A 25,904-nucleotide genomic window follows, 5' to 3' on the forward strand; every position below is an offset into this window, starting at 1 on the left:
CTTAAAAGCTACATCTTCTACCATGTGTCTCACTACCTTTACTAATAAAAAAAAGTAAATTCCTGCATTTATATCGCACCTGTCATGACTATTGGGCATCTCAAAGAACTTTACAGCCAATGAAGTACTTCTTGAAGTGCAGTCACTGTTGTAATGTAGAAACACTGCAGCCAATTTGCACACAGCAAGAACCCACAAACAGCAATGTGATACCAGGCAGACAATCTGTTTTTGTGAGGTTTGTTGAGGGATAAATATTGGGCAGGACACCAGGGGTAATTCCGTCAATCAATTGTTTGAGACTCTTCCAGGTTAAACATGCTATTCTTGCTTCCTCCTGTGTTACAGAAACTTATTTGGTTTTATCTCCAATGCTTCACCACTGTTGGCCATACTTTCAACTGTCTGGACGCTAAACTCTGGAATTATTGCACTTAAACTTCTCCATCTCTCTCTATCTGCCTCTCCCCCGACATAATTGGAAGTGGTTGTTTGTCAATACGCTGTAAAGTTGTCATACGTGGATGCTGGAAAAGTGCTAGCAGCAAATCAGCCTCCTATCGGCTATGTAAATTTCCATTCATTTCTTTTCCATTCAGTTGCATTTCAGCATCGATGAATATTTCAAGAATATTCTTCAAAATATGGAATCGAGACAAAAGAAGAATCTGAGAAGGCTAAGAGAAAAGGTTAACAAAGAAGTGTAAGTATTCTTTTATTATCCTCTCGTGCACTTTTAACTGTTTCTAATCACAAGCATTTGTTGTCTTACAAAACCAGTGGCGGGAGGACTCGGACTTGAGGTGAGATGAGTTGTGATCTGGAACGTGATCTGAAAGGGGGGTGGTAACAGATTAAATAGTAACTTTCAAAAGGGAACTGGATAATGGTAACTTGATGGGTTATGGGGGAAAAGCAGAAGAGTAGGACTAATTGGATATGTCTACCAAAGAGTCTTTGGCAAAATAAGCTGAATGGTCTCCTTCGGTGCTGTATCATCCTATGATTCGATGATACATTTCTACACAGGAGCCCAGAACAAAGTTATTCTTCGATAAATAATTCTCTGCGCTATGTAGCTTTCACCCTATCTCCATCCCATTCCTTCCTTGTTCAATCAATAGAGCTTTGAGCTTTCCGCTCATAATAATAGATGTTCCGATCTCCTCTTCCTTGTATTTCCATGATATTGCACACTGCACTACTCAAATTTATTCTTTCTGAAGACTTCAGAATTGGAGGGAAAATGGTTCCCAACAATAAAATCTTGGCAAAGAATGAATTTCAGACTTTTGAAAACCTTTCGATGTCACCAGACCACCAATTTTCGATTACATCGAAATCACAGATATGAACAGGCTGTTTGACCTTAAGGAGCTTATCCTGTACATGAGAATTAGTCTTAATCACATGTGCTCACCGTGTTCCAATATCCCTTTCTCCTCCTTTCCTTTAAACTCCCTCTCTAAGCTATTTTCAGATGTTTCAATCACGAGCTTACCATACCCTGCGCAAAAAAGTATCTCCAATTCTTATTCTTAAGGCAATTGTCCCTGACCTTTCCGGATAAGGATATCATGTGATACATGCCATTAGTTAGACATTTCTGGCACTCTTCAGCTTGAAGAACTTGTGACCCAGTTTGCTAGAATTGCGAGCTGATTACAGCGCAGTGAGAGCGAGGAGGTGTTTGGTGATTGAACTGTCTGTCTCAATAAGCAATGAAATTTAAGGGTTGAGAAAGAGACAGAGGATCAAACCAGAAGGAAATGGGGGTGAAGTAGAGTCAAATCAGGTTCAGGAAGAGAAACAAAGAGAGGGAAAGAGAAAACGTATTAAGAGAGAGAGAGAAGAGGAGACACAAAAGGAAAGTAAGTTTTTTAAAAAAATATTAGGTCTCTAAGAAGTTCAGACAGGAATGAGACTAGTATCAGTTCAAGTTGTTCGCTTTCTGGGCTGGAGAGGTTAATTCGCACTGCATGAACAACTATCCCATTATTAAATCTTACTAAGCTGCGGTTCAATCTTTCTACAATGAGTTTAATTCAAATTTACTGTTCAAATTCCACAAGTTCTTAAAACTCACAAGGAAGTTGTTGGCAAGCTGCTGTTTTTATGAGGCTAACAGTGGAACAGACCAAATACCAGCAACTTGTGATGCTTCACAATTCACGAGGCATCTCTCCCTTAACCTAAATTGCTGGATGATTTACAAATTGATACAGCAAGCACCATTAATTGCGCCTTTATTTTGAAAGCAAGTTCTGGGCCAATACATTTAATTTTACATCAATGTCCTTTTGATCTAATCCCCTTAACCACTGGAAACAATCTGCTTCTATTTACACCATTTCATCCTTTTGCAAATTGAAATATTTCTATCATCCCATTCCTAATATTCTACATTCTAATGAAAAGCTACGCTCCTTCAAGCCTTTCTTTGGATGTGTATTTCCTCATGCTAAGCCACATCTTAGTGAATCAGGGTTGCAGCCTCTGATAGCTACACCATAACTCCTATAACCAGACATAGTGTTCCAACAGTGGTCTTTCTAACAACTACTTTCTGAATTACTCATCTTCTGTGTATAGAGGGGCCTAGATGGAGTGGATAGGGAGAGCCTATTTCCCTCAGCAGAGAGGTCAATAACCCAGGGCATAGAATTAAAGTAACTGGCAAGAAGGATTAGAGGAGAAATATTTTCACCCAAAGGGTGGTGGAGGTTTGGAACTCACTGTCTGAAAGGGCGTTAGAGGCAGGAACTCTCATTGCATTTAAAAAACACTTAGGCCAGAATTTTCAGCTCGTTGGATAGGCTTGCGCCCAACACAACCGAGCGTAAAATAACACACGGTATTTCAGTCAGCAGGCACACGCCGCAGCTGGCAGTGCGCACGCCGACAATTAAAAGGCCTATTAAAATTATAATTGAAAGAAAATTTTCACTGCCCATCCAACATTATAGTTGGCAGGCGGGCAAAATGGCCAAGCCCTTGCATTTTTTTAGGATCCACGGGTGGGGATGAGGTTTCCAACAGCAAATAAAAATAAAATAAAAATGTTAACATTTCATTTATGACACGTCCCTGCTCATATGACAGAGTCACGTGAGGGGACATGTTTTATAAAATTGTTAAAATCTTTATTTTTACTGTTTTAAACTCTTCCTCTCCCTGAAGCTGCTCTGCGCCTCAGGGAGCTTTTCCAGCACACACCTGCGCACGTGTGCGAACTTGTGCTCTCACACTCCTCCCCCCACTTCCACACAGACAGTGCGATGTGCTGCTGCGGGGGACTCACGTTGGGCAGGCCTAAATTGGCTGGCCAGTGTGACATTGCGGTCCGGCCCCGATCGCAGATGGAGGTTGGCTTCCCGACCGTCCCCACCTAGCCCGCCCGACGAGGGAAAAATCCTCCCCTTAGATACGTACTTGAGATGCCATAACCTACAGAGTGCAGGCCAAGAGCTGGAAAGTGGGTTAAGATTAGAGAGCTGTTTTTCAGAAGACACAGACACAGTTGCCCTCCTTCTATCACATAAATGATCGAATAATTATAAAATAACCTGACAGGCTAGTGGAATGCAGGTCTTTATATCTAGGGAAATCAATTATGGGGGTGGTGGGGTCAGTTAGCTAGATGGCTAGAGTCTGATGCAGAATAACTCCAACAGCGTGGGTTCAATCCCCATACTGGCTGTTCATGGAGGCCTGTCTCCTCACCTTGCCCCACACTTGCGACATGGTGTCCCTCAAGTTGTGTATAACCAATTGTCTCTCTCTGTTGGAGAGAAATACCTATGGTCCTTTGTTACAGCTATTTACCTTACCAAATATAAGGGGGTAGAAGTCATGCAACAGCTATAAAAGAAAACCCAGATCAGACCACACCTGGAGTACTGTGAGCAGTTTTGGCCAGCACATCATAGGAAGGTCATACATTAGCCATGGAAAGATAACAGTGTAAGTTTACTGGAATGATACCTGGTCTCCAAGGGTTAGATTATGAGGAGTGATTGCACAATCCAAGGCTGTATTCACAGGAAGTTAGAAAGATAATGCATGACTTCATCAAAACATTAAGGGGAACAGATAGGGCAGGTAGAGCGAAGCTACTTCTGCTGGCTGGGGAGCCCAGGACGGGGGGCAGAGTCTAAAAGTTAGAGCCAGACCTTTCAGGAAATAAACGAGGAAATGTTTCTTCACACAGCCAGTGGTAGGAGTTTGGAACACTTCCAGGAACAGCAAGTGATGCTCAATCAATTGTTAATTTTAAATCTCAAATTGATAGCCTTTCAATAGCCAAAATTATTAATGGATTTGGGCCAAAGGTGGGTATATAGTGATGTCCTGGGGCTGAGATGATTGGTCTCCAACAACCACAACCATCTTCCTTTGTGCTAGGTATGACTCCAACCTGTCTTCCTCCTGATCCCCATTGACTTCAATTATACTGGAGTTGAATTTTACATATCTACAGCGATGGTAATGCCACTGAATATCAATGAGTGGTGGTTAGATTCTCTCTTGTTAGAGATAGACATTTGTGGCACTTGTGTTTTTTAAATTATTTATGGGATGCAGGCATCGCTGGCTAGGCGACCATTTATTGCCCATCACTAATTGCCTTTGGAAAGGTGGTGGCGCGCAGCCTTCTTGAACCGCTGCAGTCCCTGTGATGTTGTGCTGTTGGAGAGTGAGTTCCAGGATTTTGACCCAGTGACAGTGAAGGATTGGCAATGTAATTCCAAGTCAGGATGGTGTGTGGCCTGGAGGGGAACTTCCAGGTGGTGGTGTTCCCATGTGTCTGCTGCCCTTATCCTTCCAGATGATACTGGTTGTGGGTTTGAAAGGTGCTGTCTAAGGAACCTTCGTAGGTTCCTGTAGTGCATCTTGTAGATGGCACACGCTGCTGCTACTGTGCGTCGCTGGTGGAGGGAGTGAATGTTTATGGATGGGGTGCCAATCAAACGGGCTGCTTTGTCCTGGATGGTGTCAAGCTTCTTGAGTGTTGTGGGAGCTGTACTCACAGGCAAGTGGAGACTGACTTGTCCCTTGCAGATAGATAGTGGATAAGCTTTGGGGAGTCAGGAGGTGAGTTACTCCCTGCAGGATTCCTAGCCTCTGACCTACTCTTTTAGTCACAGTATTTATATGGCTAGTCCAGTTCAGTTTCTGGTCAATGGTAACCCCCAGGATGTTGATAGTGGGGGATTCAGCGATGGTAATACTGTTGAACATCAAGGGGCAATGGTTAGATTCTCTCTTGATGGAGATGGTCATTGCCTGGCACTTGTGTGGTGCAAACGTTACTTGCCACTTGTCAGCCCAAACCTGGATAATGTCCAGTTCTTTCTGCATTTGGGCATGGAGTGCTTCATTATCTGAGGAGTCGTGAATGGTGCTGAGCATTGTGAAATCATCAGCGAACATCCCTACTTTTGGCCTTATGATGGAAGGAAGGCCATTGATGAAGCAACTGAAGATGGTTGGGCCTAGGACACTATCCTAAGGAGCTCCTACAGTGATGTCCTGGATCTGAGATGATTGATCTCCAACTATCACAACCATCTTCCTATGTGCTAGATATGATTCCAACCAGTGGAGAGATTTCCCCATGATTCCCATTGATTCCAGTTTTGCTAGGGCACTCAGTCAAATGTGGCCTTGATGCCAAGGGTAGTCACTCTCACCTCACCTCGGGAGTTCAGCTCTTTTGTCCATGTTTGAACCAAGGCTGTAATGAGGTCAGGAGCTGAGTGACCCTGGTGGAACCCAAACAGCGTCAGTGAGCAGGTTATTGATAAGCAAGTGCCGCTTGATAGCACTGTTGTTGACCCTTCCATCAATTTATTGATGATCAAGAGTAGACTGATGGGCAGTAATTGGTCAGGTTGGATTTGCCCTGCTTTTTGTGTACAGGACATACCTGGGTAATTTTCCACATTGTCGGGTAGATGCCTGAGTTGTAGCTGTACTGGAACAGCTTGGCTAGGAGCGCAGCAAGATCTGGAGTACAAGTCTTCAGCACTATTGCTGGGATATTGTCAGGGCCCATAGCATTTGCAGTATCCAGTGCCTTCAGCCATTTCTTGCTATCATGTGGAGTGAAAGGAATTGGCTGAAGACTGGCATCTGTGATGCTGGGATCTCTGGAGGAGGCCACAATGGATCATCCACTCAGCACTTCTGGCTGAAGATTGTTGCGATTGCTTCAGCCTTATCTTTTGCACTGATCTGCTGGACTCCCCCATCATTGAGGATGGGGATATTTGTGGAGCCTCTTCCTCCAGTGAGTTTTTTAATTGTCCACCACAATTCATGACTGGATGTGGCAGGATTGAAGAGCTTAGATCTTATCCTTTGGTTGTGGAATCGCTTATCTCTGTCTATCACTTGCTGCTTGTGCTGTTTGGCATGCAAGTAGTCCTGTGTTATAGTTTCACCAGGTTGACACCTCGTTTTTAGGTATGCCTGGTGCTGCTCCTGGTATGCCCTCCTGCACTCTTCATTAAACCAGGGTTGATCCCCTGGCTTGATGGTAAAGGTAGAGTGGGGGATATGCCAGGCCATGAGGTTACAGATTGTGTTTGAGTACAATTCTGCTGCTGCTGATAGCCCACAACACCTCATGGATGCCCAGCCTTGAGTTGCTAGATCTGTTTGAAATCTATCCCATTTAGCACAGTGGTAGTGCCACACAACACGATGGAAGGTATCCTCAATGTGAGTGTGCGGTGATCACTCCTACCGATACTGTCATATACAGATGCATCTGCGGCAGGCAGATTGGTGAGGATGCGGTCAAGTATGTTTTCCCCTCTTGTTGGTGCCCTCACCACCTGCCACAGGCCCAGTCTAGCAGCTATGTCATTTAGGATTCAGACAGCTCGGTCTGTGGTGGTGTTACTGAGCCACTCTTGGTGGTGGACATTGAAGTCCCCCCACCCAGAGTACATTCTGGGCTCTTGACACCCTCAGTGCTTTCTCCAAGTGATGTCTGAGGGAGGGCAGTATATGGTAATCAGCAGGAGGTTTCCTTGCCAATGTTTGAGGATTCATGAGGGTTGACGTTGAGAACTCCCAAGGGAACTCCCTCCTGACAGTATGCCACTGTGCTGCCACGTCTGCCTGGACAGGACATACCCACGGATGGTGATGATGGTGTCTGGGACATTATCTGTAAGGTATGATTCCGTGAGGATGCCTCTGTCAGACTGTTGCTTGACTAGTCTGTGAGACAGCTCTCCCAATTTTGGCACTAGCCCCCAGGTGTTAGTAAGGAGGACTTTGCAGGGTCGACAGGGCTGGCTTTGCTATTATTGTTTCTGGTGCCTCGGTCAATGCTGGTGGTCTGTCCAGTTTCATTTCTTTTTATTGACTTTGTAATGGTTTGATACAACTGAGTGATTTGCTAGACTATTTCAGAGGGCATTTAAGAGTCAACCACATTAGAGTCACATGTAGGCCAGACCAGGTCAGACAGCAGATTTCCTTCCCTAAAGGGCTTTTGTGAACCAGATGGGCTTATATGACAATTGTCGCTGGTTTCATGGGCATCATTAGACTTTTATTGAATTCAAATTCCACCATCTGCCGTGGTGGGGTTCAAGCCCAGGTGACCAGAACATTACTCTGGGTCCCTGGATTACTAGTCCAGTGACAATACCACTACGCCACTGCCTCCCCCGCATGCATGTTACTTGCCATTTATCAGCCAAAGTCTAAATGTCATCCAGGTCTTGCTGCATGTGGGCACAGGCTGCTTCACTATGGAGGAGTTGCAAATGGTACTGAACATTGTGGAATCATCAGTGAACACCCCCACTTCTGACCTTATGATGGAGGAAAGGTCATTGATGAAGCAGCTGAAGATGGTTGAGTCTAGTACGCCACACTGAGGAACGTCTGCAGTGATGTCCTGGAGCTGAGCTGATTGACCTCCAACACCCACAATCACCTTCCTTTGTGCTAGGTATGACTCCAACCAGCGGAGAGTTTTCCCCCTGATTCTCATTGACTCCAGTTTCGCTAGCGTTGAATTTTAAATATCTTGTACAACATTTTGTGCTCTGCCTACAGATTTTTTGAGTGTAGAGGGAGGGGAAGAGGGTTGAGTTCAGAAACCTTTAATGAAACTTGGGCCCTTTAACAGCAGAATGGAGCTGATGCAGAGGTGAAAGGTTACAAAGGAGGGCAAAGGATATGAGGAGGAGAGTCAGGCTAATTTTTGTCTTTGGTTTGCTTTGCAGGTGGATATCAGGAGCTGCTGTAGTAAATGCCTTTTATTCATCAAGCAGAAACCAAATAGGTACAACTCTTCATTAAAAATCTATTAGTTTATTTGCATCCTTAAAAAGATATACTTTACTTCCTGTTTGTGTTACACAATCCACTGACCTCTATGTTTACAGGTACAATTTGAACTTAAACCGTGCAATCACATAGTCAGATATTGGTTACAATGGTGCCTATTTAAAAGGTTGGCTGATATTGGTCTTTTTTATTGGAAACTCACTTCTACCCTTGAATAGTCATCGGAAGGGGGTTTCTGCATTTACAAAGTATTAACAACACAGGCCATTTGGCCCAACGAGTATATGTCAGTGTTTATGCTCCACATGAGCCTCAGCTTCTTCATCCAACCCCATCAATGTACCCTTCTATTCCTTTCTCACTCACATGTGTATCCAGCTTTCCTGTAAGTGCATTAAAGTTATTTGCCTCAACTATTTGTTAGCAAGCCACACATTCTCACCACTCTCTGCATAAAGGAGTTTCTCTTGAATTCCCTATTAGATTTATCAGTGACTAATCCTATATTTATAGCCCCTAGTTCTGTCCTCACCCACAACTGCAGACATCTTCGTTGTGGTTACACTATCAAACCCTTTCCTAATCTTAGGGGCGTCTCTCAGGTCACTCCTGTGTCTTCCCATTACCAAAGAAAAGAGCCCCAGCTCTTCTCTGAAATTTGGCTCCAAATTACAAAATATCCTAGGGTTTTATTCACTTTGTAACAATCCCCTTGGGGACAATTCATTTTTAAAAAGAGATATGAATTTCCAAGTGACCAACAGAAAGGGTCACACAACAAGATTTCACATTTTATTGTAACCAAACCAAGTAAAATTAACATAGACGAAACGTTCCTTAATAGGCAACTAATATACTAAACTACTGAAAAGGTGCTTCCCATTAACTAATTAATTCAACTGAAAATACGACTCGTTTATGTTACGCCACTCTCTCTGCAGGTACATAGGGTGAAATCATCCCAGAGTTGTACTAAATGTGATAGCAGGTGTGAAAAAAGTCGCTTTATCTGCTGGCCGCAGTGGTGGGTTTCCGTGCCATATCGTCCCATTCCTGGCCTTATTAATAATACATGCACGGGAAACACTCCGGATCACTGGCCTCTGTCCCCCACTGTCACCTCAGACCTTCAATAATCCGGGTGCCATATTTAAAGGGCGTCCCTGCACAGGCCTAGCTGCTGCAAAGTCATCGCTCCCAAAGTGGGGAAACATGCTGCCCCCCAAATTTAGCGACGCCTCTCTTGGGTGCCTACTGGACACAGTGGAGGTCCTCTGTGAAGCTTCTACCCCCGCTCTGGGCGAAAACCAGCAAGCAAGGTCACCAATCCAGCATGGGAAGTGGTGGAGCGGTGGTCAGTGCCAATGCCTTGCAAAAGAGGACAGCCAGCCAGTGCCAAAAGAGGATGAATGATCTCCTCCGTTCCACCAGGGTAAGTCACTCTTCTCATCACTCTCAACTCACACACTCTCAAACCCATTACACATCTACAGGGATCTCACTCACTGCCAGTTCAAGGGGCATCACCATTCACTCTCTCACACACATCTTCATCTGCCCTTTGGATCATTTCCTCATCCCATCCATGGCACTAGTCACCACTCACATATGCCAGGCATCCTTCTCATCTAGCTTGGCAGGCGTCCTGCTTATACTCTCTCAATCTGCCTTAATGCAGGACAAGCTGGCACACAACAATAGGGAGAGTTTGCAAACTGGGGAAGGAATGCCCGACATCAAGGTCCTCACAGGCTTTGAAAATAGAGTCATCCAGCTGGCTGGCGACGATCTGGATCATTCCTGTGCTGATGATGGGGCTGGTGGTTCTCAACCAAGTGAGGATCCATCAGTGCAACATCCATCAGACAACCATGCTGTGAGTCACTTCCTCTGTCTCACAGTCCCCTGCCATGCACTAATTATCTCCCCTTGCTTTCGCCGGCACATCTGGGAAGCAGCCGAGGGAGTCCATGAGCCGGGTCCTCAACTCAAGACACCTCGAAAGAAGAATCTGATGATACCCTAATTGACAACCCATCACAGCGCTCACCCACAGCCTCCACCAGCGCAGAGACACACACCTCAGTGGGAGTCAGCCAGTGGCCCTTGGGCACCCATAGGGAGGAGGATCAGCAGATCGACGCCCCAGGGCCATCCACCCAGGTGACTCCGGATATGTCCGGCCGATCCAAATCCCATCTTCCTGTGACCCCAGCAACTCCAGCTCAACAAGTCGAGGAGGGTGTAGCCGGCCCACAGCAGGACCCCAAAAGCAGGTTATGGCCCTCCAGATCTTGGCTCTCCAGAGGACACCCGCCAAGGTCATCACGGGCGTAGCAGTCAGCAGCTGCCTCCAGCTCCACTGTGCATGTCGGGGGAGCACTAAGACACAGCGGCAGGATTAGGAAGGTTAAGAAGATGTAGTTGCACAGTTTGGGCATAGGTGTTAATCACTTGTACGTACTGTTCACTATTGTAAATAAACTCCCAAGTCTGTCTCCCTGCCTATGGCTCCTTGTTTTGATGAGCAGTGTCCATATCACTCAGATATGAAACCTTGGTTCCTACACAAGATAAAGGCAGGAGCATCCAGGGCCTCTCCCCTTTGCAGAGTGCAACCTTCAGACCAAAGTGGTGGTCTGGCCTCACATTCATTGGACGCATCAATGATACCTGCACCTCAATGATGCTTGTCAGTGCTGCCAGAATATCGTGGGCTGGCGTCACGGAGTTCCATCATTCTCTCTGCGTGCTCTCAGCACCTTTGAGGTGGGGCTGGCCCCTATCCCTTCAGCATCTGTGACCAGTAGCACTGTGCCCCTGAAGGCATCAGATGCTGAAGGCTGACAATGGATCAGATGCATTTAAAGTTTCACGGCTGCATCTCCACGATATGGACCTGATCACAGAGCACAAGACGGACAGGAGTCAGACAGTCACAGAGGCAATGTGAAGATCTATGGAGTGTCCATCATCATCCTCCTGAAATCTGGTGACTGTTGGGGCCTCTGCTGCATCTCCATGACATGATCCTGAGCACTTTGGGTATATGCGCTGCCATCAGCCACACAGCAGTCAAACATTCATAGATGCAAGGTGAGGATATCAGGACTGTCCTCACTGCATCTCGTCATCATCCTCCTTGAATCTTGCAGCTATGAGGGCCTCCAGAGTGCACCTACCTCGTCTGGCCAGTGTGTATTATCTAAATGGTGAGAGATTGCAGAGTTCTGAGATGCAGAGGGATCTGGGTTTCTTAGTGCATGAATTGCAAAAGGCTAGTGTGCAGGTAAAGCAAGAAATTTGGAAAGCTAATAGAATGTTATCATTCATTGCGAGGGGAATTGAATACAAAAGTAGGGAGGTTATGCTTCAGTTATACAGGGAATTGGTGAGACCACATCTGGAGTATTGTGTATAGTATTGGTCTCCTTATCTAAGGAAAGATGTAAATGCATTGGAAGCGGTTCAGAGAAGGTTTACCAGGCTAAGACCTGGAATGGGTGGCTTGTCTTATGAGGAAAGGTTGTATCCACTGAAGTTTAGAAGAGTAAGAGGCAATTTGATTGAAACATATAAGACCCTTAGGGGTCTTGACAGGTTGATGTGGAGAGAATGTTTCCTCTTGTGCAAGAATCTAGAACGAGGGGTCACTGTTTAAAAATAAAGGGTCACTCATTTAAAATGGAGATGAGGTGAATTGTTTTCTCTCACAGTCTTTGGAACTCTCTTCCTGGAAAGGCAGTGCAAGCAGAGTCTTTGAATATTTTTTGGGCAGAGGTGGATTGATTCTTGGTAAGCAAGGGGGTGTTGGTTTATCGGGGTTAGGTGGGATGCAGATTTGAAGTTACTACCAGATCAGCCATGATCTTATCGAATGGCAGAGCAGGATCGAGGGGCCTATCGTTTGCTCCACCAAAGTGCGGGTGGCGGCATGAGCCTCGGAGTACTGTTGCTCTGCTACAGTCTGAGGCCGCTGCACAGGCGTCATCAGCCACATCCTCCATGGGCAGCCCTTGTCCCTGAGGAACTAACCCTGCAGCCTCTGTGGACCCTGGAAGACATCAGGGATCTGAGACCTGCTATAGATGTACAAATCGTGGACGTTCCCTGGGAATCATGCACAGACCTGTAGGATGTGTTTACAGTGTTTGCACACACCAACTGAACATTCAACGAGTGGGAGCCCTTACGGTTGATGTAGTTGACTGCTTGTTGCCATGGGGACCTAAGCGCCATGTGAGTGCAGTTGAGGCACCTGTGGAAAACCTGAGATCTGTGCTAATCCAAGCGCTCTTGCTTCCAGGCTTTCCTGATCCAGGGTGAGATTCACAAAGTTCTGTGCCTTCATGAAGATGACGTCCATGATCTCTTGGATACACTTGTGCATGGAGGCTTGCGAGATCCCATCACCTGCGGAACCCTGGAAGCAGCCACTGGCATAAAAATTCAGCACCACGGTCACGTTCATGGCCCCCAGCAGTGGATGCCCCTCATGTCCCCATAGCGTCAAATCTGCAGCAGGCGACATAGGTGACCAGCCAGTTCTCTAGACATGTGCAGTCTTTGGCAATACTGTTTCTCAGTCATCTGCAGAATGACAAGTGCCATCTATAGACCCTGGGTCTAGCGAGGTGCCTACGAGTGACTGCTCTCTGTGGATCTTCAGCTGTGTGTGCAGCAGGCCCTGCCACCCCTTCATCTTGAGGGAGGTGCTCCTCCCTTTGCCGAGTCAGGCACCTCCGCCTCTCTCTTCTTCTTCTTCTTCTTCCCTGCTTCCTGTAAACCATGAGGCTCCATGATTCTAATGTTCTCCTCCTGCAGGAGCAAAGAGAGGACACATTGGTTAGAATATGTGTCCCAAGAACCTCTCTTGGTTAAGCCTGAAGCCCCTTCACACATGCAGGAAAGTGCTGGCCACCACTTGGATGGCCAGTGTGTAGTGCACTCATTGGCTGTCCAAAGCTCCACCCACCTCTGCCCCACTCCACCTGACCGATTGGCGGCAGCTTTGCCCATTGGACTGCATGCTGTGCTCTCAGCTCAGGCACAGGCATTCTCCTAACCTGCACTGCAAGGCTGCACTGTTAGCTTGAACCATGGGGGCTACTGGTCCAAACCGGAATAAAGACATTGCAAGGGGCTGTGAGCACCTCCACCAGTGACTGTGTCATGGCCGCCTCTCGCAAGGGGATTCTACAACTTGCACAGTCAGCCAATTGCTCTGCTGTCCCCTAAAACACATATTAATCTGCAGTCTGTGCCCAAGGAGTGAAAAGTTCTGGAGCATTTGGTGGCACTTTCATGCTTTTGCCTTGCTTGAGTGGGCAGAAAAGCTTCAGAGGCCAAACTCCCAGCACGTCAATGGAGCTGCAGCCGAATGGTTTCAGCTGCAGAAGAATATTCACTTTTAACAAACCTTTCCAAGTGTGTGGCTGCTTCCCTCACCCCCTCCTCTCCCCACCCACCTGGCATTTGCTTGAGCACTTACTTCATTCTGTGCTGCCTTGAACCCCCCCAACCCCCACCCCCCAACCTTGCCCCGGCAACGCACCGGGGAAAAAGAAACTTGCCTGTGCCCCCCCTCCGCGAATGCCCATCCCTTGATGTGGTGTGGGCGATGCTCACGAGCATTGGGCGAGGTTGTGTGCACTCACCTCCGAGTTCCCATCAAAGCTCAGGATGCCAGGTGCACGCCTTTTAAAGGCAGTCGTGAAGCGCGCCGTTCTGAAGTCACCCTGACGTGGGCGGTAAATTTGACGTGGGGGGGGATGATTCCGGTGAGCAGGGCTGATAATGAGATGCTAAAGTATTGAAATTAGGTAAAAACAAAAAACTGCGGATGCTGGAAATCCAAAACAAAAACCGAATTACCTGGAAAGACTCAGCAGGCCTGGCAGCATCGGCGGAGAAGAATAAAGTTGACGTTTCGAGTCCTCATGACCCTTCAAGGGTCATGAGGACTCGAAACGTCAACTTTATTCTTCTCCGCCGATGCTGCCAGACCTGCTGAGTTTTTCCAGGTAATTCTGTTTTTGTATTGAAATTAGGTTCCTGACGTGCGTCGTCCCCCAGTCCCACACCAACGGGGCCAGAAAATTCCAGCCTAAGCATATTTGACATGACAGTGTGAGTTCCTTTGTGTGAGAGAAGGGGCATTTTTTTGTTTGTTTAGGCTCCGGTGAAGCACGAAGACAAAAGCCAAACACTGCGGATGCTGGAAATCTGAAACAAAAACAGAAAATGCTGGAAAAAACTCAGCAGGTCCGACAGCGCCTGCGGAGAGAAAAACGGTGTTAATGTTTGGAGTCCGTATGACGACACTGAAGATATTGAAGAAGAGTCTGAAGAAGAGTCATATGGAAGAAGAGTCATACAGACTCGAAACATTAACTCTGTTTTTCTCTCCGCAGATGCTATTAGGCCTGTTGAGTTTTTCCAGCATTTTCTGTTTTTGTTCTGGTGAAGCACTGTTGGACATCTCACTGTAAAATTTAAATTGCTTTAATTGTTGTTGCTGAAGTTAGCAGGAATGGTCATTGAGGTCCTGCAAACCGACTTTAGAAAGTTAGGTAGGAAACTGAAAAGCAGGACTTCAAAAGTAATAATCTCCGGATTACTCCCGGTGCCACACAGCTGGGAGCACAGGAACAGAGTGATAGAGCAGATGAATGCGTGGCTGCAGAGGTGGTACATGAGGCAGGGCTTTAGATTCCTGGGGCATTGGGACCGTTTCTGGGGGAGGTGGGACCTGTACAAGTTGAACGGGTTACATCTGAACAGGAACGGGACCAACATCCTCGCAGGGAAGTTTGCCAATGCTGTTGGGGGGATTTAAACTAAATTGGCAGGGGGGTGGGATCCTGAAAAGTAGTTCAGAGGGGAGAGAAGCCGGGATGGAAATAGAAGTTAAAACACTAGTAAGTGAGTCTGGAAGGCAGAGGAAACATAGGCTAGATAAGAAAGAAGTGAGTTTGGCAAGGCTAAATGGAATATATTTTAATGCAAGGAGCCTGAGGAATAAGACAGACGAGCTGAGGGCACAGATAGGCATGTGGGAGTATGATATCATAGCTAATACCGAGACTTGGCTACAAGAAGGGCAGGACTGGCAGCTCAACATTCCTGGTTGCAGGGTATTCAGACAAGATAGAAGAGGAGGTGGGTGTTGCAATATTGATCATGGAATCAATTATAGCAGTGAGGAGGGATGATATCTTGGAAGGGTCATCAAAGGAAGCCATGTGGGTAGAAGTAAAAAACACAAAAGGGGCAAACACGCTGTTGGGTGTGTACTATAGGCCCCTGAACAGTCAGGGAGAGATAGAGGATCAAATATGTCATCAAATTTCAGAGAAGTGTAAGAATAATAAGGCAGTAATAGTAGGGGATCTTAACTATCCAAATATTAACTGGGATAGTTTTAGTGTGCAAGGAAGGGAGGGAGCAAAATTCTTAAACTGCATCCAGAACTTTTTTAGCCAGTACTTAAAAAGCCCAACAAGGGAGGGGGCAGTTCTGGACCTAATATTTGGTGATGAGCCCAGGCAGGAAGACGTATCAGCAGGGGAGCATTTTGGAGATAGTGATAATTCAGTTAGATTTAGGATAGTTATGGAAAAGGATAAGGTTGGGCCGGCAATAAAAATTCTAAACTGGGGAAAGGCTAATTTTACTAAGATGAGATGGGATTTGGCCCATGTGGACTGGGAGCAGCTACTTGCAGATAAAACTGAGTCAGAGCAGTGGGAGGCATTCAAGGAGATAATAGCAAGAGTACAGGGCAAATATGTTCCTGTAAAGGCAAAGGGGGGACCAAGTCTGGAGAACCCTGGATGTCAAGGGACATTAAGGTGAAGATTAAGGAAAAAAGAGAAGCTTATGGCAGATACCGAGGGCTCAATGCGGCAGAGTCCTTAGAGGAGTATAAAAAATGCAGAGGGGGACTTAAAAAGGAAATTAGGAAAGCTAAGAGAGTGCATGAGAAATTGGTGGGTAGATTAAAGGAAAACCCAAAGGGGTTTTTAAAATATATAAAGAGCAAGAGAATAACTAGGGAAAGAATAGGGCCAACTAAGGACCATAGAGGTAATGTGTGTGTGAAAGTCATGGGTACAGTCCTCAATGAATACTTTGCATCAGTCTTCACAATGGAAAGGATGATGCAGATATAGGCATCAGGGTGGAGGACTGAAATATTAGAGGAAATTAACATAGAGAGAGAGGAGGTACTAGTGGGTTTAGCGGCCTTAAAAGTGGATAAATCCGCAGGCCTGGATGAGATGTATGCCAGGATGTTGAGGGAGGCAAGGGAAAAGATATCAGGGGCCCTGGCAGTAATTTTCAAATCCTCTCTGGCCACAGGTGAGGTGCCAGAGGACTGGAGGACTGCTAATGTTGTCCCATTATTAAAAAAGGGAGGAAGGGTTAGACCAGGAAATTACAGGCCAGTCAGCCTAACCTCAGTGGAGGGGAAGTTACTAGAAAGAATTCTGAGGGACAGAATATATCTGCACTTGGAGAGACACGGATTAATCAGGGATAGTCAGCATGGATTTGTTAAGGGAAGGTCGCGTTTGACAAATTTCATCAAATTTTTTGAGGAGGTAGCCAGGAGTGTTGTTGAGGGTAATGCATTTGATGTGGTCTACATGGACTTTAGCAAGGCTTTTGATAAGGTCCCTCATGGCAGACTGGTCAAGAAAGTAAGAGCCCATGGAAACCAAGGCAAAGTGGCACATTGGATCCAAAATTGGCTGAGAGGCAGGAAGCAGAGGGTGATGGTAGAAGGATGTTTCTGTGACTGGAAGTCTGTTTCCAGTGGGGTTCCACAGGGCTCGGTGCTGGGGCCCTTTCTGTTTGTGGTGTACATAAATGATTTGGACTTAAATGTCGGGGGTATGATCAAGAGGTTCACGGATGGCACGAAAATTGGTAGGGTGGTAAATAATGAGGAGGATATCTGTAAACTGCAGGATATCAATGGACTGGTCAAGTGGGCAGAGCAATAGCAAATGGAATTCAACCCGGAAGAGTGTGAGGTAATGCACTTGGGGAGGGCTAACAAGGCAAAGGATTACACAATGAATGGTAGGACCCTGGAAAATACTGAAGATCAGAGGGACCTTGGTGTGCATATCCACAGATCCCTGAAGGTAGCAGGGCAGGTAGATAAGATTGTGAAGAAGGCATATTGGATACTTGCCTTTATTAGCCGAGTCACAGAATACAAGAGCAGGGAGGTTATGCTGGAACTGTATAAAACGCTGGTTAGGCCACAACTGGAGTACTGTGTGCAGTTCTGGTCACTGCATTATAGGAAGGATGTGATTGCACTTGAGAGGGTGCAGAGGAGATTTACCAGGATGCTGCCTGCTCTGGAGGGTCTGAGCTATGAGGAAAGATTGGGTAGGCTGGGGTTGTTTTCCTTGGAGCAGCAAAGGTTGAGAGGGGACCTGGTAGAGGTGTATAAGATTATGAGGGGCATAAATAGGATGGGTAGGAAGGCACTTTTTCCATTAGTAGAGGGGTCAATAACCAGGGGGCATAAATTTAAGGTAAGAGGTAGGAGGTTAAGAGGGGAGTTGAGGAGAAATTTTTTCACCCAGAGGGTGGTGAGAGTCTGAAATTCACTGCCTGAAAGGGTGGTTGAGTCAGAAGCTCTTGTAACATTTAAGAAGTATTTAGATATTCACTTAAATTGCCTTAGCCTCCAGGGCTATGGGTCAAATGCTGGAAAATGGGATTAGTGTAGTCAGATCTTTGTTGACTGGCATGGACACGATGGGCCAAATGGCCTCCTTCATAGATGCCTATGAGTCTGAGTCTGAGTCTGAGTATTCAAAGCAAAAATGGCACAATCCAACATTGCCCAGCAGGCAAATGAAGCACAGTTATTGACAGCTTGTTGACTCTGGCTGCTTTACCAAAACACAGGGTGAATTTTCGCTTCAGGAAGAATGCAGGAACTTGCAGAATGGCCTTTGGATTTATTGTGAGTGTGTGAGTTTAGAGTGATGAGATAGTTGCCTTGTCCTGACAGCACAGACGAGATCATTCACCCTCTTTCTGCACTGAATGGCCAACCTCTTCTGTGCAGTTTTGGCACTGATCACCTCAGCCACCGCCTCCCAAGCCAGAGTGGTGAGACTGGTGGGCCTCCTGCGGCCAGAGGGGGGATAGAGGACATTGCGGTGGGCTCCAACAGTGTCCAGAAGTTGTCCCAGGAGTGTGTCACTGATTCCGGGGATGCTGCAGTCTCCTTGCCTTTCGGGGGGGCTATGTCTTCTGTGCAGCAGTCCTGGGCTGGAAGCACAGAGGTGTGCGCACAGCTGCACTTTAAATATGATGCCCGGTGTGAGGAAACAGCGAGGTGACAGCGTGGCGAGCGGATGAGAGTCCCACTCCACAAAACGGCGTGTTTCCTGGGAATGCATGATTCATGAAGTGGGATTGGGATGATGCAATGTGAAGAGCCGCCATTGCAGCTGGCAAGTAAAACGTTCTTTTTCTTACCCACCACCGCACTTAGTGCAAATCTGGGGCGATTCCGCTCTGTGTCCTATAGCCTCGAAATGGCTGTTGGCAACAATAGCAGGTGGATGCTTAGGGAGGTAATTTTGACGCAGCGTGATAACCTGCTTCACATCTCTCCTGATTTTCATTTCCACTGAAGTCAGTTCCCTAAGTTCCCATTATAAGTTGCCTTGTTTTAAGTCGTTCTGCTTTAACATGATGGATATAATGAGGCTGGTATGAGCACTTATCGTCAAGCTTTCTCTTTTAGTGTTGTTTTATGCTGGGCCATCATAGCGTCACTTGACACACTCTGTGCCATTTTGGAGCAGCTTCTCCTGCTTTCCGACTGTCCCACTCCCAAACCTCCTCTCACACTCCCCCCTCCCACTTGCCCTCTCTCCAGGCTCCCTGACCCTCCCGCTCCCTGACCCTCCCGCTCCCTGACCCTCCCGCTCCCCAGCCCTCCCGCTCCCTGGCCCTCCCACTCCCCGGCTCACCCGCTCTCCGACCCTCATGCTTGCCACTGGTCATTCCTCCCGCTCCCTGACTCTCCTGTCTCTCCCACTTGCTGACCATCCACTTGCTGACCCTCCCAGTTGCCACCCACCCTGCTCGCCGCCTCTCCCACTTCCCAACCCGCTGACTGCCCCTTCCACGTGCTGACCATCCCGCTCGCCACCCTTCCTGCTTGCCAATCTTCCCGCTTCCTGCTCATTCAGCTTCCTGGCCCTCGCACTCCACAACTCTCCCCGTTCCCAAATCTTCCGCTCACCACCTCTCCATCACTTGCCTCCCTCCTGTTTGCCACTTCCCTCCATAACTCTCCCACTCGATGCCCCTCTTCCAGCCCTCGCTCACAGCGAGCGTTCGAGAAAGGAAAGTGGCGAACGGGAGAGAGTGGCTCAGGGAAGCAGCGACAGGGAGATGCAGGGGGCAGGAGAACCGGGGAGCTGGTGGTGGGTGGGCGGCGGGCGGGGAGCAGGGGAGGCCAGTGAGCGAGCGAGGGGGGCCAGGGAGTTTGGAGGGGGGCGGGGAGTTGGGGGGGGCCAGTGAGCGAGCGAGGTGGGGGCCGGGAAGCTCGGGGGGTGGGGGGCAGGGAGTTGTGGGGGGGGCCGGGAAGTGGGGGCCGGGGAGTGGGGGGGACTGGGGAGTTGGGGGAGGGCGGGGAGCAGCGGAGGGCCGGGGAGCAGGGGGGGGCAGTGAGAGAGCAGGGGCGGGGCCGCGAAGCTGGGGGGAGGGTGGCGGGGAGTTGGGGGGGGGGCCAGTGAGCGAGCGAGGGGGGAGCTGGGGAGCTTGGGGGGGTCCGGGGAGTTGGGGGAGGGTGGGGAGCAGCGGAGGGCCGGGGAGCTGGGGGGGTGCCTGGGGAGCTGGAGGAGCGGGTGAATGGGGAGTGGGGGGGTCAGGAAGCTTGTGGGGGGGGGAGAAGGGAGTGGGGGTGCCGGTGAGCAGGTGGGGGGGTTGAAGCGCCCAGAGAGTTGGCCGGCAGGAGGATCAGGGAGCAGGAGATTTGGGGAGGGGCTCAGTTTCAAAATGGAGGGTTGGAAAGCAGGATGAGTAAACATGTTACTTTTACTTTTTTAAGTTTGTTTTATTTTAAAAGTTATTTCATTTACACAAATAGGAATTTAGAAATATGCAGGATTTCATCTTACAGATGTAATATTTCAATGTTTTTTTTCTGATGAGAAATATCCGACACAGCCTAACTACAGCTTTTATATTGGCTGTAATGGGAAAATCTGATTCGCTTAAAGTTGTTTCATTTAAAGTTGCACATTTCAATAACACGACGACAGTGCAAAGCGAGGACATAGTTTCTCTGTTAATTCTCCACCAGTCATTTTACAGACGATTCTTCTTAAATTGCTCCACCTTTTGTCCAAATATGGAATTGCACCAATGGGAATTAGAAGGAAAACCACAACCTGGGGCAGGATGTCTGCCTTAAGATTGAAAAGATCAAAATCAATAAGATTGCAAACAAAAACAAAAAAAAATCACAATGGGGTGGGAATATTGTCAATTGAAATGTATCTGCGATTGCACAGTGTCAACTTTCACAAACCTATTTACGATGTTAAAGAGAGAAAGCGCTTGCATTTATATAGCGTCTTTCGCGACCTCAGAGTATCTCGGATCGTCTTACAGGCAATGAAATGCTTTTTAGGTGTGCTCACTGTTGGAATGTAGGAAATGCAGCAGCCAATTTATGCACAGCAAGCTCACATGAACAGCATAAATGTTGCAGGTGTTGTCTGAGGGCTCTTCTTCAAACAGTACCATCGAATCTTTAATGTCCACCTCAGAAGACGAATAGGGCCTTAGCTTAACGACTTTACCCAACCAACCATTCTCCAAATGCAATCCTCAGCACTGAGAGTCTGTAGTTTCTTTGACACGTGAAGGAGGCTACATCACAGCTAAACTTATAGTGTTTTACCCATAACCTAACTCGTACCTATCACCCTTATGCTCACCCATCCACATTGGCTCCCAGTCCACTGATGCCTCCAAAACAAAATCCTCATCCTCGCGTTCAACGCCTCTATGACCTCGCCATTCCTCATCTCTGTAACCTCCTCCAGATCTTCAGCCCTCCAAAGTACCTGTGCTCCCTCAATTCTGGCCTCTCGCACATCCCTGATTTTCACCACTCCACCACTGGGGGCCGTGCCTTCGGCTTCCAAGGCTCTGGGCTTTCATCCCTAAACATCTCCGCCTCTCTCTCCTCCTTCAAGACTTTCTTTCAAATTTACCTCTGTGACTGAGTTAGTCACCAGCTGTCCTAATGTCTCTTCCTATGGCTCGGTGACATTTCTTGTCCAATCATGTGCCTGTGAAACACCTTGGGTCATTTAATTTGGTTAAAGGCACTATGTAGTTGTACACCCAACGTTCAAACGTGCATCTTCAACCGGGGTGGGTGGAATAAATCCAGCATTTCTGCTAAATGTACCTCATCTTTTACAGTTAATGGTAATGAGGCAGCTATAATTGAAGTTGCTGGTGAGACGTTGAGCTCACTATAAGGTGCACGAATCAAAGGAAAGTGCAATTGGAAAATTGCTCCATCGGAGAAAATTGTTTTCTAATTGAGTTATTTTTTTCCCAGTCTCCATGGCGCCCATTACACAGACCCATTTCGCTAATGTCACCCAGTTTAAAAGAAAATACACTGCTTTCCTGATCGAGGCAAACATGGATACGTGAATTTTTCACCAATAGTAAAGGACCTGTTCCAAATGTCTACAGTGCTTGTGGACTTCCTAACTGAGGTTTTGGTTCTGCCTTCGATGGTCTCTTCAGCAAGACTGCACACTTCTATAAGCGGCTTGAGTGTCTTATATTCAGGAGTGCACCTTGTACAGACCAATATCGAATCAGATCACAGCATAAACTTCGGCATGGTCACTTGCTTGGCCATGCTGTTTTTCACATGTGCTTCTCTAATCCTTCAGTAGGCTCTCTAAAAAGGATTTTAGTGAGGTGAATTTATGAGACTGCTTTACGTTACAGACAACAAGTGAGCATTAATTTGTCGTGCAATTTCCTTTTAATCCAAATACCTTCAGACCCCTCCTTGTGAGCAAGAAAATTAATTGTTGATATGAGCGACGTGATCTGTGTTAGCCTGCACGCTTACTTTTCCTGGTTAGCATTATGATTCCTATTCATCTGGGCTTGAGATTCTTGCTTTTTGGCCATTAATGGATAATAATGTTTATTCACTTTAATTGATTATTGAAATGAATGTCAATACTGCAGAGTATCTGTTGTCAAAATTTATCCATCCTTTTCTTTCCTGTCTCCACTGTTTCATCTCTTTCATCCCTTCTTCTTCTTCTCTCCCCTTTCCTTCTTAATTCAGATGTTTCCAGTGAGGCAGCAGACAGATGGTCTCCCAGTACATAGGCTGGAAGTTATGCTCCCCACCTCCACACACCCCCCTACCCCTTCCCCCATCGCTCCCCAACCTCCCCTGGGAGCACGGGTGCATAAAATCGGCTGGTGGGTGCCATCCATGCCCATCTCCTGCCCACTGCCATTGGAATTGTAGCGGTGACGGGTGAAGGGGAGGTGTAGGGTGATCCATGGGCAAATTGGGGCCCTTAAGTTGCCAATTAATGGATACTTGAGGGCCTCCTCCCACCACTGCTGCTTCTATACTGGGGTGTGCCCACACCATGTGGCAAGGTCACCCAGTGAATCCTGGCACCCTTGACGTGGGCTGGGATTGTGGTCCTTCCCGATCGGGTGCCCTGTGCCCAACAGAAGTCCCCTGCCCCTAGTACTCATCACCCCAGCTTGTTTCCCCCCCCCTCCCCACCCCACCCACAGCAACACACTGCACTCCCCATGGTGCACCTCCGGCCCTGTCTGGCAGGTTCCAGTGAAACCCACCCACTCAGCTTGTAATCCCGCTACAGCGACAATCGTTGGCTGCCACTCCTCTTGGTGCTTCTAGGACCGGAGAGCTGCCGGCCAGCTGATTGGCTAGCAGTTCTCAGAGGTGGAGAATCCTCCCAGATAGGCCAGAGGTCTCACCCTAAGCCAATTAATGGCCCAATGTTAGTAAAAACAGGTCATGGCTTCCAGGCCTTGTGATGAGGCCACCACCTCTGTGTAAAATTCTGGCCATAGTGTCAGGTTTGGCTCAGTAGTTAGCACTCTTGTCTCTGAGTCAGAAGCTTCCCCATTGGATTTAGTAACTATCTTATATTTATGACTCCATTTTGGACTCATCATAAGTATGGGCATCGTCTTTGCATCTACTTTGTTAAATTGTTCCATAAACATGAAGGCCTCTACCAGGTCACCCCTCAGCCTTTCTATAATAAATATTATTTTGTAATCTATCGCTAAATAGCTGTGCATAAATTAACAAGCTGTGGATGTGGTGTTAGTCATAGGTCAGTCACTAGCACTCTCGCCCCTGAGAGGAACTTGTGCCTAGGTTGCCACTCCGGCGCTGTACCGAGGGGATGTGGCACTATGTCGCCTTTCAAATGAGATGTTACACCAAGGGCCCACCTGCCTGCCCCAGTGGCTGTAAGATCCCCTGGGATACTACATGAAGAAAAAACAGGAGCTGTTGGCGAGGTAAAGGTGGGAGCAAATGTGGAGGGGCCCTGGCTCAGGAGAACAGACCGTGTGAGCTGGGTTTTTGGAGGTTACAAGGGCTGGTTTGGTAAAGAAAGTTCAAGATAAGGACAAAGAAATTGAAGCAATCTTTTTTCAGGCCATTAACTGAACTTTGTTTCATGCCAGTTTTCCCAGCTGGTATTCTTCAACCACCTTTCTTTGGAAAAGGACAGCCAAGTGCGTTGAACTTTGGTGCTATCGGCATGGTTATTGGCCATGAAATCACTCACGGATTCGATGACAGTGGTAAGACTAACCAATTAATTATAAACTGGAGAGCGCACGGGTTTACAGCCAGCTGTAATTCCAACAGATCCACCTTTGCACCCGATGCAGGTCGTAACTTTGACAAAGAAGGAAACCTCATGGACTGGTGGACTAAACAATCGGCCAGGAATTTCAAAGACCTTTCGCAATGCATGGTGTACGAGTATGGGAACTTTTCATGGGATCTGGCAGGTGGACAATATGTATGTCAACAAATTAGAAACTTCTGTTTTATTTATTCTGATTTACATTGGTTTTTACAGCACAGAAACAGGCCATTTGAACCAATCAGTCCATATGCCAGCATTTATTCTCCTCTATAGCCTCCTCCCAACTTTCCTCATTTAATTGTATGACCATAGCCCTCGATTCTCTTCTCCCTCATTTGCTTACCTAGCTTTTGAATAAATGCATCTTTATATTCACTTCAACCACTCTCTGTGGTCACGAGTTCCCCCTTCTCACTGCTCTTTGGATAAAGGAGTTTCTTCTGAATGTACTATTGGATCCCTGGGTGACTATCTTATATCAACATCAATGGACACCAGTTTTGCACTTCCCCACAAGTGGAAACATTCTCTCTGTGTCTACACTACCAAAACTAGCATTCACTTACCAATAACCTAACCTTCCTTGTCTAATCAGAATGCCCAGTTATCAATGCAAATTAGAATTGAAAAGTAAAGAAGCTGTATTGAACCTTATATCAGGGGTACTGAGTAATATCCTGGTCATTATACAATAAAAAGTAACAATATTAATAATTTCAATAACTTCCATAATTTTAAAAACCTCTATTAGGTTTTATCGTCCTTGCAAATCTTTTTTTTTCTTTTGCACCCTCTCCAGAGGCTCTCTACTTTTTTATTGGCTGGTGAATGCCAGTCCCAGACTCGACAGCCAATCCCAGTTAAAGGTGTCAGCGAGATGATGGGTCAGTTGTTCAGAACAGTTGTTAATTGCAGCCCCTCGAGTGGTAAAGGAATCGGGTCACACATACCAGGGGGAACATATCCCCCCCCCACCCATTCGGGGGGGTGGGGGGGAGTGCGGGAGCAGGTGCCAGTTGTCGTGGGGAGGTGGGTGCCGCCATTTTACGTGGGCGGGCCAATTAAGGCCCACCCAGCATGACGTCCGCCAGGAAGCGCTATGCGCTCCATGTGTGGGTGTGGGGGGGGTTCCCTCAGGGCAAAGTGCTGCCTCAGGGAGATCGGCTCCGAATAAAATGTTGTCAGTAAGGTAATAAAAAAAGTTCCCTGACGTGCCCCCTCATGTAACACTGTCACATGAGTCAGGACATGTCCTTGACTTTTATTTAAACATTTAAAAGCCCTCATGAAACCTCATCCCGCCCGTGGGTGAGGTTTCATGTTTTTTCCGTGGCCCGCCTAGGCTCCTGGCCTTCCCGCCAACCTTAAGGCTGGACGGGCAGGTCCATCAATCAAATGAATTAGTTTTTTAAGGGCCTTAATAGGCCGGAGGCAGTTCGGCCGGCGCGCGGGGTGACATCGCGACACACGCCCGACGTATCCCCACGTGATTGGACGTGTCAGTGAGTGGGCCCCGCCCTCGCTTGCCAACCGGAAAAACCTGCCCCAGGTTTCATTCCTTGGCTGGTGTTGGGTTAGCTGACATCACCCACTACGGATGCTACAATTAGC

The 25,904-nt window shown here is 47.3% G+C and overlaps 1 protein-coding gene across 3 annotated transcripts in view; it reads left to right on the plus strand.

Moving 5' to 3' along the window:
* Nucleotides 1-25,904, plus strand: part of LOC144694011 (neprilysin-like) — a 215,060-nt gene that overhangs the window by 164,706 nt on the left and 24,450 nt on the right. For all 3 annotated transcript variants that reach the window (XM_078564334.1, XM_078564335.1, XM_078564336.1), the window contains exons 16-19: nucleotides 600-703; nucleotides 8,253-8,311; nucleotides 24,103-24,222; nucleotides 24,313-24,446. In XM_078564334.1, coding sequence (XP_078420460.1) covers nucleotides 600-703; nucleotides 8,253-8,311; nucleotides 24,103-24,222; nucleotides 24,313-24,446 — 417 coding nt within the window. The remainder of the gene's footprint in view (nucleotides 1-599; nucleotides 704-8,252; nucleotides 8,312-24,102; nucleotides 24,223-24,312; nucleotides 24,447-25,904) is intronic.

The sequence above is a fragment of the Cetorhinus maximus genome, chromosome 19 (assembly GCF_964194155.1).
Source record: "Cetorhinus maximus chromosome 19, sCetMax3.hap1.1, whole genome shotgun sequence".
NCBI classification, from domain to species: domain Eukaryota; kingdom Metazoa; phylum Chordata; class Chondrichthyes; order Lamniformes; family Cetorhinidae; genus Cetorhinus; species Cetorhinus maximus.